This window comes from Spea bombifrons, chromosome 13 (assembly GCF_027358695.1).
Source record: "Spea bombifrons isolate aSpeBom1 chromosome 13, aSpeBom1.2.pri, whole genome shotgun sequence".
NCBI classification, from domain to species: domain Eukaryota; kingdom Metazoa; phylum Chordata; class Amphibia; order Anura; family Pelobatidae; genus Spea; species Spea bombifrons.
The window spans coordinates 9,347,083-9,368,236 of record NC_071099.1 but is presented as its reverse complement, the minus strand read 5'-3'; the positions used below and the strand labels follow the sequence as shown (position 1 = coordinate 9,368,236).

Sequence of the window (21,154 nt, the reverse complement as noted above, 5' to 3'; positions counted from 1 at the left end):
TTAGGTGTGTAGTATTTATCACCTCACAGACCCGGTGTGTTGAGGAATTGAGATAAAACACATATGCCCCGGTGGGTTGATATTAAAGGCGATTTTAGCAGGAATCTGTGCGAAAACCATGAGAATTTCCTCTATAATGTTTTATTTACTGATTTAAATCGCGCTCAGTTGGTTCCGCTCTTTGTCCACAGGGTGGCAGCATATCCCACATACAGCCTGCAGTGGCGACTTTCCCCCGGCAGGTGGCGCACAGCACTGAGCAGTGAGAGGCAGTGGGGTTGACCTGACATTTATTTCTGTAACGCCCGCAGGTTCCCTACCGCTTTATAGCCGGTAGGACACGCGATAACAATAACTTGTACACAGGAGAAGAAATCCTGAATACGGGAGCGAGAAGGGGTGCAGCGCGGGGCAAATACTGAATACAGAAGCGAGAAGGGGTGCAGCGCGGGGCAAATACTGAATACGGGAGTGAGAAGGGGTGCAGCGCGGGGCAAATACTGAAAACGGGAGTGAGAAGGGGTGCAGTGCGGGGCAAATCCTGAATACGGGAGCGAGAAGGGGTGCAGAGCAGGGCAAATCCGGAATACGGGAGCGAGAAGGGGTGCAGTGCGGGGCAAATCCTGAATACGGGAGCGAGAAGGGGTGCAGTGCAGGGCAAATCCTGAATACAGGAGCGAGAAGGGGTGCAGGGCGGGGCAAATCCGGAATACGGGAGTGAGAAGGGGTGCAGGGCGGGGCAAATCCGGAATACGGGAGTGAGAAGGGGTGCAGGGCGGGGCAAATCCTGAATACGGGAGTGAGAAGGGGTGCAGGGCGGGGCAAATCCGGAATACGGGAGTGAGAAGGGGTACAGCGCGGGGCAAATCCTGAATACGGCAGCAAGCTTGGTCTGTCGGTTGGATGGTGGGGATGTCAGAAATGGTGGAAATGAATCGGCAGAAGCAGTCAGTGGCTGACGGGCGTTTTTATAAAAGGTATAAACTGTCTTTATTTGGATTTAAATATACAAAAGATACAGATTGTTTCTATAAAACAAAATACAAAGAGTCAGCGGCGTCTCGAGGAGTTATCAGGGATTCGGTGTCAGACATTCCCGGAGATGTTCCATCATGTGCGTTTTTTTTTCTAGGTCCGTCTGGTGGCGGCGCGCTTCTCAACGGCAGGTGCGAAGAAGCTGAATTTAAGGTAGGATTCTGTGCTGAGGTTTTAACGGATCACCGCTAGGTTTAAAAGAAATATCAATGTTTATTTATTATTATTTATTATTTATTTATTCACTTGCGCAGCCTTTCTGTCTGAGGAACGTTCCTCTAGGAGCCGGCAGTAATAAGACGAAGGCACTGAGAATTGGCTTTGTGAATAACGTCAGGTCGCTTATAACAATAATAACAATCAACTGTCTTTCTCAAAGAATCTTGTTTTCACAACATTCAAATCCTTTGTATCTGCAGCTTTGGTTACTCAAAAAATGTATTGTAGATCGTAGCCGTGAATGAAGTATGGTTTATAGATCTTCAGACTGGCTCTTGCCCCAGGAATTGTCTGCTTTGGAAGGATCTTTTCGTATGATACGTAGGAGCAGATGGGAGACAGAAGCACGGGTCCTCATCACATCGCATCGTATTTGGCCAGCTGTGGTAATTAGGGGGCCGGGAAGCAGTCAGTGTTACATTCAGAGATTATTAATAATCCCACACAACCAACCGAATGCAGCAGCCGCACGCATAACGCATCCGATTTATACAGTAAAGGCGCAGTGAAAAGAATGGGGGTCAGAGAATTGGGAGAAATAGTAGAAAACATCTATTATCTCTGTAGCTAAGGTTGATTTTGTCGTTGGAGCGAACGTCCTCGGGGGACAGAAAGATTCTGTAGTTCCAGATAGAAGAGAAAGTCTTTTGCTGTAGCCGGAAACGTCATTCCACCATCGACCTGAATAGCTGTGCATAGTCCGAGAGCTCGTCCGTCCGGCGATGCGCTTCCTGCGTGGCAGCTGTGTTTGGATACTGTATGGCAGCTGTCTTGGTGGCCATTGCCAAGTTCTTTAGGAGGCTGCAGAGCTCGCTACTCTTATGCAAGACATCATTACGAGATTCGTTGTCCTTTGCGTCTTGGCATAGATAGTCCACCAGTTTTTGTCCCACCATGATGATTAACTTCCCGTGGGTGATAAAGACCTCAGGAGGTTGGTTTGTACTCAAGCTGCCTTTGAAGACTCCGATTGCCTTCTGCAGAGCTCCTAAGTAAAGGTGGCAGTGCTCAGAGAGAGGGATCTTCTTGGGCGATTCCTCTGGGGTGTCTTGTTTGGGTGACGATTCCTATGGATCAGAGAAGAGGATTAGATTTTCAGCCAAGCAGCACAATCCGATCAGACTGATGGATCCGCTACATGCGTTATTTTGCTGGCGTTCAGGGAGGTGGGCACTCGCAGAATACAGACCCTCGACAATCAGATCTTAAACCTGTATGCTCCAGGGCAAATCCTGAACTTCCCTGTAGAGTTTAGGTGTCACATTTTACTCTATTGGCCAAGTATGAGGATAAAGTGCACAGCTGGGAGGACTGGCTTGTTGCTGGTGATACCTCCCTACCTGCAAGTTGCCCTACGGTGGCATTTAACTCTTTGGACAGCGATGGGTGTTAGGTTGCGGTATTGCTAGATTCATGTTGTTGCATTGATTAGGTGACCCTACAGACCCTCCTTTACCCCGGACCCCCTGGGACTCATCTGCTTTAATGAATCTGCTGCAGAAACATTTCCCATCAGACCCACCGCCAACGGGGGCTTCACTTTAACATCCAGACCCTTACCTTTCGGGGGTATTTTTACAGATTTGGAACTGCGCTTTTAATTAAGTGTATAAAGACAAATATAAATATCTTCAAAATCCAGATATTTCTCCCGGCCTGTTCTCTAAGTTAGCTTTTATTTTATAGATTTCTTACCTTTTTTAAGAATATTTCACTTTTCTTTTCGGTTTCCTTGGATACAGGCGGCTTGGAACCACTTTTCACAAATTCCTTTTTCTGAAACAAAAGACCATAGAAAGCGTTTAGCTTGGAGGTTGTGAGCTGATAATTCCCACGAGTTTGGAACCGGCGAGTAAGAAATGTGCGTAGAACGCCATAAATTACGATGAGCCCAGAACATACTGGATCAGATGTAAGGGGCCGGGGGACCTGTCCACACGGGGCTTTTGGCTATTAAATGGGATAATCGCTGCCTGTCAGCCTTTTCACACAACGGCTGCCCCGGAGAAAGTAAGTGGACCGTTTGTGATGCTGTGACGCACATTCAATACATTGACGTAGCCCTGTTGTCGAGCAGCACCTGTGTGTATACAGCACTGTGCAAAAGTTTTAGGCAGGTGTGAAAAATGCTGTAAAGTAAGAATTTTTCAAAAATAGACAAGTTAAGAGTTAATTTTTATCATTTAGTAACAGAAAAAAGTGAAAAATCTAAATCACATCATTATTTGGTGTGAACGCCTTCAAAACAGCATTCTCAGTTCATTCACACAGTTTTTGAAGGGACTTTCCAAACATCTGAGAAATGACCTCAGGTCTGTGAATGTAGGGAGCCTCGGTGGCTTCTCTCTCTTCAGGTAATCCCAGATAGACTCAATGAAGTTGGGATCAGGGCTCTGTGGGGGCCAAACCATCATTTCCAGGACTCCTTGTTCTTCTTAAGCTGAAGATAATTCTTAATGACTGTGAGGAGAAATGCAGCCCCAAACATGTGAGAAACCTCCGCCACGCTTCACTGTTGCCGGCAAACACTCATCTTGTCCCGTTCTCCAGCCCGTCGGCGAACAAACTGCCTTCTGCTACATCCAGATATTTTACATTTTGACTCATCAGTCCAGAGCACCAGCTGCCATTTTCTCCGTCCCCAGTTACTGTGTTCTCGTGAATAGTCTTGATCTTGTTTCCTCGTTTGGCTTTTTAGCCCCAAGATTTCAATGAAGACAACTTCTGACCAGACTTCTGATGGCTCCATCAGGGTCCCACTGCTTTCTGCCAATGCTGAGCTCCGGACATGTTCCGATTGCGAAGGGAGGTAAACATGTCTTTCATCTGCTGTTTCCTTGGCCGACCGCTGCGTCGACGGATCTCAGTATTGCCCATTTCTTTGGACAGAACATCTGGAAACCCCTGTCCGCCGGGAAGTTTCTGCCTGGGGACGCCTTGCTGATGCAGTGTAACTACCTTGTGTGTCGTTGCTGTGCTCGGTCTTGGTGCATGACTTTTGACATTAAACTCAGCAACCTCACCCTGTTAGTGAGTGAGTTTGTTCTTCACCCGGTTTTATTTCTCCTTCACAATTGTTTCTGCTTCAGTTAGTGGTTGTTTTTCAACCTACATATTAAATTGTTCACTCGCTTTGTATTTTGTTAAATGATAAAATAAACTATTAACTTGTGTGTTTTTGAAGGAATTCTTAGTTTAAAACATTTGTTTCAACACTTTTGCACAGTACTGTGTGTGTGTATGCATATGATATAAATATTTATATTTAGGAGAACAGGCCGCTCCACCATTACCTTTTCTCCTTTATGGGTATTATTTTCATGCAGTTGATCTGAAGACAAATTCTGCATTTTTTCAAATTCTTCCTTTTTCTAAAGAAACGAAAAAAAAAGGAAGTCAGGCCAATAAAAGTTCGTTGAGGAATTTCTAAAATCACCGGTTGACGTTGTAAACTTTTCTTTTCTATAGCACGGTCTGGTTTTAGTGAGATCGTAATAACACAATAAAGGCAGAACAGACAAAATATCATATTTACAATACAGCCAAACTGTGATATGACGGTGTCGGAGGGTTGTGCGCCCTGCACTGACCTGCAGGTGGACGTAATCGCAGTCTTCGATGGCCTTTTGTCTGGGGAGCTGGGGTCTCCTCTCTTTCGTGCTCTCCCCCACCTTCGTGATGCATTCTTGAAGTACCGCAGCCTCATCCTGCGCTGCCTTCTGTAGCCTCCGCGCCGCTAAATGCTCTCTCTGAGACTTGGGCTTCTTTTCCGCTTCTTGCTTCCTGAACAAAAGCTTCCCGTTTGCTATGATGATAGACACAAACCTCTTGATGTCGTCTGGAATAGTTCGAGCCACCATGACGAAGCAGTCCAGGTCATCTGGAGTCGTGTGGGACTTGATTACAAGCTTGTGGAGTGACCAGTTGCAGAGGTTTATCTCTTCTTGGTTATGGGACAGGGTTTGTAACGAGTCTGTGAGCGTTAAGAGCTGCTGGTTAATCCGTAACTGAATGTTGCTGTCAGTTAGACGTGAGGCATTGGCCTTGATGCGTTGCGCAAAGTCCACAAACATCCCAAGTGACAGAATGATACTGTCTACGGCCCGGTGTATCTCCTCCAGGTTGGCTTCCATGTGTTCTTGTAACCTCCATTTGCTGCTCACAAAGATCATGAGGCTTGCTATGGAGGTGGACACTCGTTCCTGCAGCTGGGTTATCGTCTTGATTGCCACATCATGTTCCAGAGCCCCTTCTTTGGAGGAATCTTCTGATAATGATGATGTGAAAGACTCTTGAGAGGAGCTTGATGAAGTAGATAGGGTGCTGGTTCTGCTTTCCGAGCTTGAGACAGACAGCCTGTCACCTTCGTTGTTTGGGACAATTCGGGACAGTTTGAAGTTCCTGGGTAGCGTTGGAGGAACGTCGTAAATCCGCCTATTGCAAACAGGGCTGCTTGTTTCTCTTTTTCCGTGGGCAGGCGCCACCAGCCCTCGGGGGATATCGTAAATGTTTTCTTTGTAATCAACTTGGTCCGACTTCACCTTCCCAAAACTCGATGACGACTTCTTTAAACTCCCGTTTTGCTGCGCAGCCAGGCTCTCCCGAAAAGCTGGGACATCGTACAGCGTCTGATCAGCGGACGCCGATTTGATATGCATTGGAGGAGGGATGTCGTATATTTGGCTCGGAGAGTTGCCGTCTGGTTTGGGTTGCATGGCTCCCGAGCCATACCGTGTCGGTGGGATGTCATATACCATCCGCGTGTCGAGAGAAATCTTGCGGCTGGTATCTTTTAGGTCTTTCTTTTCCGGTGAGACTGGGATATCATAAATCCACTCAGACTTTCTGGGATTTGGCAGAGTGTTAAAATTGCCGGCCGTGGGTGGCGTCTCGCAACGTTTCTTCTGATGAAGGCCACTTGGAGGGACGGCGTAGATCTGTATGTAAAATACACACCATGTTTAGAATTTATCACAAATCAGTTTAATAATATTACATTATAAAAGGACCGGCATTACGGTGCCCGGTGCAGAACGTACATTTGCGTTCTTGGGCTCCTTGAGGCTCTCCCTCCCTGGTGTATCCGGGCTGGACGGGATATCATATATCTGCTGCTGGATCCTCTCCGACGATGAGAAAACCGGGGACCGTCTATCGACCGGAGATGGAGTTTTACGGTCCTAAAAATACAAATAAAGTTTTTAGGTGAACTCTTGCTAAAGATTTGGGGCTATGAAGGTGCAGATGAAGTTCTTTGTGGTTTTTAAGATATTTTAAATATAGTGTTAGTCCTCCTGGAGCTCATCGTTTGGGATCTCAAGATGTTGGGAATATATTGAGAATAATAATACAAACAGCTGGTAAAAGTGTCGGAGGGCAGCGTTCGTAGCAGGAACCTCGTTACCTGGGAGGATGTGGGGCTGCAGTGTTTGGACGGCGGGGTGTCGTACAGCTCCTGCTGGGAGAGAGTTGTGGGGTTCGAGGCGCGGGTGGCCCTGGGCAGAGTAAACAGGTGCTGGAAAAAAGAGAAGAATTTATAAATTATTGATATGGATAAAATGGGCTGTACTCCTGGAAGCTCCACCCATAACCTGGTAGCCCCGCCCACACACCAAGAGCTCTACAGGCCCCAGGGGTCCCAGCTCCTGGCCATAATATAGATTATACATTGAGAGTGATATGTGCCCGTCCCTGGGTCAGATGACCTCTGTTTAGAGGTATTGCCCTCTCCACCCCCGAGCTAATACTCAAAGGGTTAAAATAAAAGTCAGGCTGGACGATACACACGAAGCACCGCATTTCTATAAATAACACATTTCTGTGGGTTTGCGCTGTCCGCGCAGGGCCGCTCTGCTGTTTGGCTTGTTTAGGGACGGCTTCCATCTGCCGGGAACAGCTGAGCATCTTAAGAGTACAAACAGTTGCACGGCAGAAAATAGCCGCCAGGATTTAAAGGGACGCTTAACCCCACGTCTGCTGCTGAAACGTGGGGCTGGATGTAGGGCTTCCCAGCTGACCCGTTAACGTTTTAACCCTTTAGTAGCTCAGTATGGAGTTCATTGTCTCGTTGCGCCCGTTTGTGCCCGGTTTACAGACTTTGCTGATCAGTTTGTGGTTATCTTGGCTTTTACGCCCGGCAGGATGTTATACAAACCCCTGACATCCTGCCGCTGCTGCTATGGAGGCAGTTACAGTTTTTAACCCTATGTCTAACCGGCCCTTAGACTAATAGTTGTCAGACATGGCTGCTTCACTGCAGATCTGCGGAGCCCCATCATGCGGCACAGCGGTACGTGGCCAGCTAGTTACGTTTAACTGCCCACGTTCAGGGCCACCGGAATCCTTACCTGATTGGATGAGCTGCACGCCTTCTCGTAGAGTATCTCCGGTGAAACGGGCGTCTGGTAGATGTCGCCCGTGTTGGGTGACGGAGGGGTGATGTAGATACTGTCCATGCGCTCGTATGCGGCTGTGTTCTCGGGTTTCGGTGCCGAGGGAACCTGGTAGATGTTCTGCGGGCTCTGCTGCCGCCTGATAGAGCCGTAGCTGGACGGAGTGAAGAGGATTTCGTTCTGCGTGGCGGTGAAGAGCTGCAGGCGGTTGGCCGGGGCTAGACCCTGCCGTCCGTGTAGGTAGCACCTCCACCAGCCCTCGCTGCCGAAGACGTTCTGCTCCAGCACGGTGAGAATGTCTCCTCTGCGGAAGGCCAGCTCGTCCGAGCATTCGGCTTTATTATCGTACAAGGCCTTGGCCAGCATGTTCTGCAGAACAAGAGGAACATAATATCAACACGCGTGTGCTGTATGAAACTACACACACAGTTACACACAAACACTTCATCTCTATGTGACCCTACACTCCCCAAATAAAGCCCCGGGCAACAAGGGAGACTCTTATTTTTCCATTAATGAATCAGCTGCCGTTGGAACGCTGGCAGGGGGTCCCCAAAGACCCCATTTCATGGTCTTTTCCCTGCCGGGTGTCTCCAGTAAGCTCACACGTTGACGATGTTGCAATGCGTTTCCTGAGCCTGACATGTGCTTCGTGTTTTCTCCAGGACCCGTGGTGTTAATTCAAACCAGACGCCGACGCGCAGAGCCGTGCGAACACTACACACAAAAACACTTTGCACGCTTACAAATACTGACGATGATCGACAGCCTTTCCCTGCAGTCAGGACGCTTTACCCTCACCCACCACGGACATGAGATATAAGCTTTGTTCATTAATGATGTCATACTTCAGCATTCACAGATACGTGTGACAGGCTATGACATCATCCAGGTGAAAATGACAAGAATGAAATGTGTATTTCGGAGCGTGTTACAATAACAATGTTACCTTGTTGTGCACCCAACCAGTTTCATGGACCCCATTAACCCCAACCCCCACCCCCCCGGGACCATCGGCGTGTGTCACATGCGCGTGCCATTTGGTGACACAGGGGTGTCTGTTCACTTTGTGTTTTTCATTGCCTCTGCAAGTTTCCGATTAAACTAATTATCCCAACTCATTGTGCGAGGAGGCGATTGTCCTCTTTAGGGGACGCAATGTCATTAGTGCAGCCGGGCAGGGGGTCCGAGGACCGATAATCCCTTCTCTGCGTGCCTCCCCTGGAGGCATCTTCACGGCTTCACACCTTCCTTGTATTGTTTCTGCTAACATTAGAAACATGAGACGCTCGGACTGAACCGTCAGCGGATTTGTTTTTACCCCATCCTCTTATAACCCCAGAAATGGGACCCCATACGGGGCATTATTAGATTAATATGAGGTGCTGGAATTCTGTGCGGCCCCCACCAGTTCTTGGTCAGGAGGTCCTGGATCTCGGGATCGGTAATAACGGGTCATGCGATACAAACCCCAGTGGGTAGGAAGGGTGCTTCACATACCCCCATGCCACACAGGGGTTAAACAGGCCGCTTATCCTGCCCCCTGAAAAATGGGAGGTAGTTTTCTGATGCTCAGAGGGGTAACTGGAACCGTCTGTATTTTTATCCAGAGCATTTGTTTTACGGAGCAGCTGGTTTAAAGGGGAAAGCAGATTGTCGGCTCAGCTGATGGGGCAGTTTGTGCAGAGGGGCTCAAACAATAGCCCTTTCACTGGCCGGGGGTCTGTCAGCAGGTCCGGGAGCCCCAGCTGTCAGATACGCGCACCGGCCCCACATCTCCCAACCTTAAAGTACCACGTTACAAATATATCTTAAACTGGAGGAAGGGTATCCAGCCAATGAGCGGAGCCGTCTCTGCTGTGCTCTTCTCCCATTGGCTGCCTGGGGTTGTCATTTATAAACTGTTTACACCGGACCGTTTATCAGCTTTGTGTTTATGATCCAGAGGAATGGAGGCCAATTCCTGGCCCCTCTTAGCAGACGCACCCATCGCTTATTAGCTAATATTCCGCAATCTGAAGGCGCTGTATCAAACAACAAATAATAATAATAATTCCCCCAAACCCTGGGAGATTCTAAACATCCGAATATGAGCCTCCGGCGTGAGCCGGGGGCATCGGACCCCTTGATGTAACCCGGAACGCGCAGCCCTGGATGGGGCTCCCAGTGGATGTGCTGCGTTACCCAGAATCCTCTGCATTATAAACACGGCTTTGGAGAAAGGCCCCTTCCCTTTGATGTATGAACAAAATGTTTGGGCTCAGAATGTAAACGGGAAGAAAACATGAGTGAAGCGTGATACGTGACACGTTGTCTGCGTGTACACATGGAGCCAATGTCTAACAAACATTGCACAGTGTGAGTTGGCCCCTGAAGACCCCGAGGAGCTTGCCAGGAGCCCATGGAGCTTACACTCTAATGTGTGTCTATTTTCCTGGATTTATGCTACAGGGACTATGGTCGCCTCAGCCAGGAGGACCTGGATAATGTGCCGATGCCCCAATCGCCATATAATCTCATATAGTGACCCCAGGCATGTATTGGGGTAAACCAGAAACATGCAGGCTCCAATCGTTACAAAATTCCCTCTCCACCCCAGCACCGAGGGGTTAAAACCAGTAAAAAGCATGAAAAGTTAAAAATAACCCCGGCCTGTGTGTTTCTGCCCCAGCTCCTCACATGCCGTTAGGGGGCTCAGGGAGTGAAGGTCACAGCTGAGTTTGGGAGGAATCCCCCGAGCCGAGGCCGTAACGTGTCACATCCTGTGTATGAGAAGGAGTGAGAGCGCTCTGGGTCCTGTGTGAAAGCTTCCTGGGAATTCCTGCCTGCGCGAGATCCCACAGCCCAGATCCCCCCTGCGAGATCCCACAGCCCAAATCCCCCCTGCGAGATCCCACAGCCTAGATCCCTCCCCCGCGAGATCCCACAGCCTAGATCCCTCCCCCGCGAGATCCCACAGCCCAAATCCCCCCGCAAGATCCCACAGCCCAAATCCCCCGCAAGATTCCACAGCCCAAATCCCCCGCGAGATCCCACAGCCCAAATCCCCCCCGCAAGATCCCACAGGCCAGATCCCCCCCTTCGCTACATCCCACAGCCCAGATTCCACCCCTGTAAGATCCAACAGCCCAGATTCCACCCCTGCGAGATCCCACAGCCCAGATTTCCCCCCTGGCGAGATCCCACAGCCCAGATCCCCCCATTAGATCCCAGATTCCCCCATGGCCCCCCTGGATCACAGCCCCGGTATCAGGTTCTGCTGCCTCGTGTCCCATCGTCCATTAGTGATCCTAAATAACGTTTCCTCCCGTGCATTATTATTATTATTTACTGCTTTATATATAGCGCCATCATAAGCTGCAGCGCCGTACAATTGTATGCGCTTGGCTTCCTCTTTCTGATTGGCTGTTCATTGTGTGTTCTTTAATTCTTTGTATATTACAGTCTTTCCTGATATTTAATTATCTGATGGCCAGAATCAGCGGGGGCTCCAAAACGCGTGTGACCGTATTACAGGAATGGCAGACGCCTGAAGATCAGGGGGTCCGTCTGCCCCCCACTCATTGAATGGAATGTCTGAGCTCGCTGAAACCTTAAGGGTTAATTACCGGCGAGTGGCCCCTAAAGCTTTTGTCATGCGGAATCGGGGGCTGTAATCACGTTAGCGACGTGCAGGAATTCCTCTCCTCACCTGTAATAGCAGCGAGAGCCGCGTAATTGGGGGGTTTGCGGCTGCATAGAGGCACTCTGGAGATTAGGGATCCCTTCACAGAATGAGAGAAAATCAGCTGATGAGCCTCAGAGGTCTCTTCTTCAGATGTCTTATTACTGATACCTCTGAAATCTGTCACAGACGTCTTGTGACAACGTCAGAAACTAGGAATGTATTCCCGTTATTAACGGAGGAGAAGCTGGACTGCTTGGAGACGCCGCTAGATACCCCGGGGAAGAAACCCTACCGCACATGGCTAATTGCCCCAGTACCTGCTGGGTCTATATCAAGGGGTATTTGTGGCAGGAAAGGGGAGGGGGTTCTACCCTTTTACAGATCTCTGGTCAGGCTTCACCTGGAGTAGCGGGTACAGTGCTGGAGACCCTATCTATAGAAGGATATGGACATTCTGGAGAGAGTTCAAAGGGAGGGAAAAAAGACAGAGAGAGAGAGATGGGGAGAGAAGAAAGAGAGACAGGGAGAGAAGAGAGAGAGAGAGAGGGACGGGGAGAGAAGAGAGAGGGATAAAGCATGGGACGGAATTTATTTCAAAGGAGGAGAAAATTTACAACAAGAGACGGTAATCTAAGACTAGAGAGTCAGAGACTGAGATGGAATGGAAGGAAGGTTTACTTTACTGAGAGGGTGGTAGGTAAGTGGAACAGCCTCCCAGTAGAAGTGGTAGAGAGTAATACAGTGAGGGTATTAAACATGCATGGGATAGACATACAGCTCCTAAATCTAAGACGAGACCGGCGACTGATTAAGGTTTGAGTCGTTACAACAGGAGAAACGGCCGACGGGGGCCGATCTGCCTGCGGGATCTGGGTTTGTTGTCACCTCACACAAGGGCCCGGGACAGTTGGGTATAACCACAGGGAAAGAAAGTTCCAAGAGCTGGCCTGACCCAAAGAGCTTGCAATCTACAGGGTGTGTAGGATGAAAAACACTTTCTTTATGCCAGAAAAAAGGTGTTAGAGGATGAGGAGGGTCCGCAGACTCCTAATATCCTGTCGGGTGTTTGAGATGTTAATCAGTTACAACACGTATAGAAAGCTGGCCCGCTGGGCTGACACTTCACTAAATAAAGACCATTTACTTATGAAAAGCACAGAACAGATCCGGCATTCACCCCGTGGGGGCAAATAGCAGCCAGAATCAGAGGGGAGTCTGCAATAAACGGGGGGCTCTGCGCCTCGTCCCCGTCTAATGCACGCAAATTCCCAGCAAATGGAACCAGTGAAACACCCCCACCGCACAAACTACCCCCCCAGCAAGTGACCAAGAAAACAAACAAGTATCAGGTGACATCAGCCCCCAGGGGGGACAAGCCAGGCCCTGTGACTGTGCACTACAACTCCCATCAGGTTCAGTCACTATAGACTGAATCCCCTATCATCCGCAGCACTGCCAGCCACTGGCTGACCATGGTGGGAGTTGGACTCCTGCTCACCGGATGTTCCATATATTTGTATGACTGACCCCACTCCTGGAGGTGCCAACTGAGACCACCACGGGGGAGGGGATGCAGAACACAGGATGGGGGATTTTGGGAATCACAATGTACCCCCCCGGCTCCAGCGCCAACCCCTGTCTACCCGAACTTGATGGGAGTTTCCACCAGCGTGTTCCTGAATCAGGGACAAACAAGTGATTCTGGTGCAAAGTGTGAAAGGTGGCCTTATAACCATAGCAAGCAAGGCTCCTGCTGATTGGATCATCCCACTGGTTGCTATGGTGATAAAATCCCTTTTAAAACTTTGGACCAGAATCACCAGAGATACCCCAGAGATCATCTGATTAACCAGTTCATGTCTGCTGTAAAGCGGGACCTCTCTTAGTCCTCGACTCATCTCTCTGTACAGAGTACCAGAGGCATGAATCATGGTGACCCCGCGAGTCGCCCCGTGTTACCGGGACTCATAGACCCTGGGAAAGGAAGTGGCCAGTAATAGATTCCAGCTGGGGGGGGGGGGGTGACATCATCTCATGCAGCCCCAGGCATTTAAACATGACAGCTGAGTCTCAGGCACATGTGACACGGAACACGCCGGGATACAATGTAACAACAAACCGTTTGGACCCTCGGCACCTAAATCTATACAGCATATATATCTGCACTCACACAACTGCGATGCCAAGGGGCAGCCCTTCGGCTATTGGACTGCAACTCCCATAATCCCTCATTAGTGGCGTTACAGTGCAGCAATAACTTGGGGCCGAACGCGGACAGTCCCAACCATTTATTGTGCCACAGAGGAGACGTCCCAAATGAAACCAATATTTTGGTCCAGATTTAGAAAGTAACGATAAAATAGTAACATAAACGGTAACGGTAATAAAGTAACATAAACGGTAATATAGCAACAAACGGTAACGGTAATATAGTAATTTACGGTAATATAGTAACAAACGGTAACGGTAATATATTAACATAAACGGTTATATAGTAACATAAACGGTAATATAATAACAAACGGTAACGGTAATATAGTAACATAAATAGTAACATAAACGGCAACGGTATTATATAGTAACATAAACAGTAATATAGTAGATAACGGTAACGGAATTATATAGTAACATAAACGGTAACGGTAATATAGTAACAAAGTACTCCCTACCGATCCTTTCTGCTTCTGATCCAAAAGAAGGCAAAACCCTATTTTTTTCTGAATTTTTTCTTGATTCCTGGATTTTCTTGATCAGAAGCTCTAAATATTACTGTTTATTTTATAATTTGGAATATTTTCTAGCGATTATTGCTGATATTTGGTCACATGATACACAAAGAGAACTGGATACGCTCCACGGACATCATTTCGAATGGGTGCGAGAATTAATGCCCCCTGGGTGTGAGAATTAATGCCCCTCATCGGCGCAATTAAAATAAAATATCCCAATAAATGAATTAAAAAAACATGGCAAAAAATAATTTCTGGGAAAAAAAAATTGCAGGAAAAATCTGAAACTATCAGAATTCTGCATAAAAAGTTGGAAAAACCGTGTGACTTACTGTAACTTTCATTTTTTCCTCCCCAGAGTGGCTATTAGTCCATCCCAGGTATCTCAGGAATAATCCAGATCAGGGCCGAAGCAGCCGGATCACTGAGCTCTTCTTAGAAATGAATGGGGAGAAGGTCTCATAAACCCTCCCTCTGAAAGCCCTATTGGCTGAGACAATGTGTATGCAAATGAGGAGGGACAGGCCACGCCTGGCAGGGGGCTGAGTGACAACCAAAGAAAATTCCAAGTAACAAATGTATCAAACCGGCCAATACTGTGACAGGGGGCTTCAGAAACAATGTATCCAATCAGATCACTGATAAGGTTGCTGAGCTCCTCCCTCACAACCTGCGCAGCTCCGCTATTTGTATTAATATCACTATTCTTTGGCACACGATTTTGTCACTTCGTTTTTGGACACTGTTTTCTTTTTAAGAGGCAGTGAAGCCTGGACTTTGCTGGAGGAGGATTGGAGCCTTCTGGCCCTTTCCTCTCTTCAAGAAGGCCAGCAAGGAGTCTCACTCTTCGGGGTGAGACTCAAGATCCGACCCTCCCATGGGGGGGGGTTGGAATTTGTCCGAGTTCTCCGTGAGGGAACTCGGTATCGTAGTCTGGCTTCTGCTGCCTTGTGCACAGAATGCGGCACCAAGGAGCACGCACCTCGGGCTTCCAAAAAAAAAATAAAATAAAAAAAATTTGTATTAATATGATGTCATCACAGCAACGATATATCTGCCCCTTGTTATGACCTCATCTCCTAATTACTAAAACAAATGTCAGGCCCTCTGTCTCCTACGCCGTCCAGACCGAGCCGGCCAATCAGAAGCTTTTCTTGTGGACCCGATCTAGTTACTGTATATGTATTGTCATATAGCACCATCATATTCCGCAGCGCTGTACAATGTGATGTGTTATTACCCCAATGAACAACGTTGGAATGTAACAAAGCTGCCGAGACCCCAGGGGAGGAGACCCCACTGATAAGGCTGGCATTAGTGTGTGCACACCAATGAACCCCCAGGCCCCCTATGTACGGGCGATGGGGCGACCCCAAGATTTTTCACCCCCCTAACCCTCCGCACGTTTTAACCCTGTCCTAACCCTAGCCATATTAAATTAACCCATCGCCTGCCATTTCCTGTTTTTTTTTTTTTTTTTTTTTAACACATTCCTGCCCGTAATACACATTGACACAACCGGGCCCGTCTCACGCGGGGCGCGATCACCGCTGACCTGCGTCCCCCTCACACACCCTGCTTGGACCTTTTTCATTATCCCCAATAAACAAAAGCTTCTGGAAACTTCCTTCTCACAGCACAAAAGGCAATTTGCAAGTGTCTGTCCGTCTGTCCCTCCAGCTGCAGGACAGGCTTAGAGGGGATTAAGGAGACCTTAACTCTTTCAGTGCCAGGAGCTTTAATCAGCCTTCATTCATATGCAGGAAGAGATGTGCTAACGAGAGACTTACTGCTCCCATTGTGTTCTACCGGGCACTACAATTCCCATCATGCCCAGACAGCACGGTCACTTCTCACTTCCTGTGGACCTCATCACCCATCACATCTACACGACATGTTATATTAAGCCGTGTAATTTGTGAACCCCCCCCCCATATTTCTTATTTGATCTAATTTCTGTTTTTTTACCAGGTGCAGAGCAGGGGGTCAGAGAGGCATGGGGGCACTGAGGACCCGGGGGGGTCAGAGGGGGCATGGGGTCACTGAGGGAGTGGGAGGTTACTGAGGAAACAGGACTTGGGGAGTCACTGTGGGTGCAGGGGGGTTCCTGACGGCACAGAGGGTCACCAGGGGTGCAGGGGGTCACTGAGGGCACAGGGAGTTACCTGGGCGGTGCAGAGGGTTGCTGAGGGTACCTGGGGGCACTGAGGGTGCAGGGGTCACTGGGGTGCAGGGGTCACAGCGGGTGCAGGGGGCACTGAGGGCGCAGGGTGGCACTGGGGGTGCAGGGGTCACTGAGGGCGCAGGGGGTCAGTGAGAATACCCCTGAAACAAAAGCCGGAGTGGACACAGCCCCGTTCCCTGTTTGAAGTCTGGTATGTAGACGGCTGTATCTCGCTGCTTTGTGCTCTTATCACGGGGGGGGGGGTTGCGGAGATAATAATTCCGCAGACGGGAACTTCTGGAGAGCCGTGGAATTCCTCTTTCTGTGTGAGTCGCTGATAACGTCGCTTTGTGCAAAAGATCCTGGAGCGGATTACCGAGACGCATCTATCTCGCCGATCGGAAGCAGCGCCTTGATGCGTCGCATTAAATGCTCTGATATCTCTGATGTCATTGTGACTGAACTGATATCTTATTAGTGGGCTCCAGCCCGGTACCAACCCCTACCGGCTTGGTTCTAACCCCCTACCTGCCCGGTACTAACTCCCTACCTGCCCGGTACTAACCCCCTACTACCTGCCCGTTACTAACCCCTTACCTGCACGGTACCAACCCCCTACCTGCCCGGTACCAACCTCCTACCTGCCCGGTACTAACCCACTACCTGTCCGGTACTAACCCCCTACCTGCCCGGTACTAACCCCTACCGGCCCGGTACTAACCCCCTACCTGCCCGGTACTAACCCCTACTGGCCCAGTACCAACCTCCTACCTGCCCGGTACCAACCTCCTATCTCTCCGGTACTAACCCCGGCCCGGTACTAACCCCCTACCTGCCCGGTACTAACCCCTACCCGGCCCGGTACTAACCCCCTACCTGCCCAGTACTAACCCCCTACCTGCCCGGTACTAACCCCCTACTTGCCCGGTACCAACTTCCTACCTGCCCGGTACCAACTTCCTACCTGCCCGGTACTAACCCCCTACTTGCCCGGTACCAACTTCCTACCTGCCCGCTACTAACCCCCTACCTGTCCGGTACTAACCCCCTACCTGCCCGCTACTAACCCCTACCCGGCCCGGTACTAACCCCTACCTGGCCCGATACTAACCCCTACCTGTTAACCCAGGGGTCTCAACATGTCCAGCTTGGGGGAGAGAAGTGAGAGGAGGGGGGGAGACATTTAAGTACATACACTGTATATATATATATATATCTTTATAGAGGGGGGCCATCGCCTGCAGAAAACCACAGACAGTTCTTTTTATTTTTGCGCTTTGGCGACGTCTTCATCTCCGAAATACAGGAAGCAGCTTTACAGGAAACGGGTGATGCTAATAATAAACTTTCACCTCGTGTGGGGGCATCACGGGGGCCGGGGGTAGATTCAGTAAAGGCTTGATTGGGGACCCTATCGGCCCCATCCAATGCGCCCTTATTTCCGGCTGCTTTGAGAGCAGCCTTGTACCTTACTGGGCTCTTTGCCTTGTCTGTTACTCAGGGGCCGAGGGGCCACGCAGGTTTAGGTCATCTCACCCTTCGCTCCATACCCGGGCCCTTCCCTGGAATCACGAGGGCCGAGGGCTCTGATTGGTAACGATATCGATAACTGGTAGTAATGGCGGCCCCCGCGGCAGGTGCAGGGGGGTCTGCGGCCGTTTGTGCTGGAGAATTTAGGGGTTTAGGGGGTTAAAAGTATTTTGGGCAGGGTTAATAAGAAATGGCTGAAACAGGTGCACGATACAGAGGGTCGTATACCAGGTAATACCCCACTCCGTTACCCCATGCCGAGGGGCAAATCTTACAGACAACCTGCCAGCAGATCTCATAAACTCGGCTTCACCAAAAAATGCCTAGACATGTTGTACCCCCTTCCCTCGGTATTTGGCCCCCGCTGTTCTGTAGCCCTGGTTGCCTCGGCCATGCTGTTTGCCCATGGGCTGGGTGCTTTTCCTGCGTTCGGACGTCTCTCGCTGACACTTTTCATGTAAATGGCGGCATTGGTGGGGTTAACTGGCCCCCATTCACAGCCGGACCCCTCGCTGCTCTCCCTGCCGTTTTGGGCATTTCCCTTCTTAGCACTTCCTGGGGAGTTTGTGAATCAGATGTGTGATAAAATGCCACAAAAACAGGGGTGGCTAATAAACCCATAACCTGCACCCAGATACGCCGGGGCATCACACGGAGCCAGTAATGAATGGTTTATGGAGATGATCCCATATATGTGGCATTTACTGTGGATATATGGTGCTGCCCTCCAGTTGGGGTGGTACAGAATTACAGTCTGGGTTCCAAAATTTAAGTTTGTTGTGAATCTCCACATCCCTCCCCAGGGGCCACTGCTTCTCCAGCTGCTACGAGCTGCAACTCCCATCATACTCAGCCAGCCCTGGTGGTAACTGCCACAGTCACCTCGCTGCCCAGTCCCGGCCCTGAAACCATCGACTCTTAATCTGTCGGTGGCCATTGATCAATATCTGTCACAGAACAATGCAGGGGAGCAGATCTCCCAAACTGCCCACACGCAGAGCATTCTGGGGCCGTTCCCACCAGGGGCAAGTAACTGCCGCCTCCTGCAGCGAGATGTTTGTGCCGCGGAGATAAGAGAGTTGCTCCTGCAGAGTATCCAGGAATCTGTGGTATGAAGGGGGGTGTCCGGCTGCTTTTCAGCCCCTGGGGTGTGTGTGTGTGTATGTATATGTGTGTCTGTATGTGTATGTATGTATATGTGTGTCTGTATGTGTGCGTGTGTATGTAGGGTGTGTGTGTGGGGGGGGTAGGGATATGTATGTGTGTGTGTGTGTAGGGGTGTGTGTGTATGTATGTATATATGTGTGTGTGTCTGTGTATGTGTGTATTTGTATGAGTGAGAGAATAAATAAATTAATGTGTAAATAATTTGTGTGAAAGTGTAAATGATTGTGTGAATAAATTGCGTGAATGAAAGTGAATTAGTGAGTGACTGTAAGTGTGTGTGAATCATAGGTGTATAATTGATTTGTCAAAAAGGCAAAGATTGTACAGGCAGGGTGTTTATGGGACAAAGATGGCACAGGTAGCTTGTTTATGGGACAAAGATGTGTGTTATCTGCGTGCTGGTCAGGTTCTATGTGGGCAGTGTGGATGCCAGGGCTGGCTTTGGGGTGTGTGACCTGTGACCTATGCCTGTAATTTATGGGGTTTTGTCTATACCTTTAATGCTAAGTTTTATGTGAATTCACACGGCGTGGGTTTATCAGAGGGTCTCACGGGCGGGCGGGACAGGTTACTGGGTGGGTTTATCGGAGGGTCTCGCTGCTGGGAGGGACGGGTTACCGAGTGGCGCGGGTCACGTCGTGGGTTTATCGGAGGGTCTCGCGGATGGGGCAGGTTACGGCGTGGGTTTATCGGAGGGTCTCGCTGGTGGGAGGGACAGGTTATCGGGTGGCACGGGTCACGGCGTGGGTTTATCGGAGGGGCTCGCGGGCAGGACGGGTCACAGCGTGGGTTAATGGGAGGGTCTCGCGGGCGGGACGGGTCATGGCGTGGGTTTATCGGAGGGTCTCGTGGGCGGGAGGGTCTCGCGGGCGGGATGGGTTACGCCGTGTGTTTATCGGAGGGTCTTGCTGGCGGGACGGGTCACGGCACGGGTTTATCAGAGGGTCTCAGGGTGGGACGGGTCACGCCGCGGGTTCATCTGAGGGTCTCGCTGGCGGGACGGGTCACGCCGTGGGTTTATCGGAGGGTTTCGCGGGTGGGACAGGTCACGCTGTAGGTTTATCGGAGGGTCTCGCGGGTGGGACGGGTCACAGCGTGGGTTTATTGGAGGGTCTCGCAGGCAGACGAGATGGCTTCGGCCGTGGGTTTATCGGAGGGTCTTGCAGGGGGGGACAGGGTAAGGCGTGGGTTTATCGGAGGGTCTCGCGGGTGGGACTTGTCACAGGAGGGTCTCGCGGGTGGGACGGGTTACGCCGTGGGTTTATCGGAGGGTCTCGTGGGTGGGTGGGACAGGTTACCGGGTGGGTTTATCGGAGGGTCTCGCTGGTGGGAGGGACGGGTTACTGGGTGGGACAGGTCACGCTGTGGGTTTATCAGAGGGTCTCGGGGACGGGACGGGTCACGCCGTGGGTTTATCGGAGGGTCTCGCGGGCGGGACCAGTCACAGCATGGATGTAGGGAACGGGGGACCCCCAGCTGTATTCACACAGAGCTGCTGCATATTCCAGCCGCTGGCTGAATGTTGCACAATATAAAAACATTTAACTCTTACAGATACCCCATCTGCCACATTAACAATAGCGATGTTTACCACCTCTGCCTAGAGCACCTTCTGTGTAATTCATAGAAGTCTTTAAAAAATCTCAGGAGAATGCAGCCTACCTTATTCATCGTGTGCAGCAGGCAGCGCCCCCCGTCCAGCCTGCACCCTGCACGTCTCCTTCTGAGCTGTGAACGCTTCGCACCGATGCTGCACAACATCTGGCCAAAAGCTGACAGGAAGTGACAGGCAGCAGCGTGATAAGGCAGGGAGACAGACGCTCGGGACCGAGCATGCAGGAGAGACAGATACTCCGCAACCTGCAGCGGCCAGGAGGCCATGTTAAGCACAATTAGTGCCCGGGGGGGGGCAGCTCGAGGGCACCCAGACCTCACAGGCTCAGAACATTTCTAAGAACAAGGACCTGATTTCACGGAGCGCAAAGGGTTAAACTTGGATGACAATTCCCACCATCCACCACTAATCAGACACAAATAAGTGTAAGGTCATCTGGAAGGTGTAAGTTTAAGCGGTGTCTGGGGGTCCTTAAGCTTTTCCCCCCTTTCAGGCATCTACGCTTTATGGGGCAGAAGCCACATTAGCCGCAAGCGCCCTGATCGATGTGTAAAGACGGGGGGGGGGGGTTTGCTGTGTGCAACTTCCTGCCTTCTGCGTAAACACCTCGCATGGGGAAATTTGAGCCAAACGCGG

General features: G+C 50.1%; 1 protein-coding gene across 2 annotated transcripts; it reads right to left on the bottom strand.

The window, feature by feature from the left end:
* Window positions 1-1,776: 1,776 nt before the first annotated feature.
* On the bottom strand, window positions 1,777-20,625 carry CASS4 (Cas scaffold protein family member 4). 2 transcript variants are annotated; one of them, XM_053453972.1, is made up of 8 exons: window positions 20,566-20,625; window positions 7,602-8,015; window positions 6,659-6,769; window positions 6,294-6,434; window positions 4,845-6,191; window positions 4,548-4,625; window positions 2,950-3,030; window positions 1,777-2,321 (listed from the first exon to the last, which is right to left on the bottom strand). In XM_053453972.1, exons 1-8 carry the CDS (start codon window positions 20,572-20,574, stop codon window positions 1,920-1,922), a joined length of 2,583 nt encoding a protein of 860 aa, XP_053309947.1. In that variant the 5' UTR covers window positions 20,575-20,625; the 3' UTR covers window positions 1,777-1,919. The 2 variants fall into 2 exon arrangements, with proteins under 2 accessions (XP_053309947.1, XP_053309946.1); XM_053453971.1 differs by lacking the exon at window positions 20,566-20,625 and adding an exon at window positions 14,375-14,450.
* Window positions 20,626-21,154: the final 529 nt, after the last annotated feature.

What these genes read in the sequence shown, in the direction of transcription:
- CASS4 (XM_053453971.1), bottom strand. An exon ending in CGTGCAGCTCATCCAATCAG is followed by an intron (nt 6,770 to 7,601) that starts GTAAGGATTCCG and finishes TCTTTTTTCCAG; the next exon opens with CACCTGTTTACTCTGCCCAG. An exon ending in GTGAAATATTCTTAAAAAAG is followed by an intron (nt 2,322 to 2,949) that starts GTAAGAAATCTA and finishes TCTGATCCATAG; the next exon opens with GAATCGTCACCCAAACAAGA.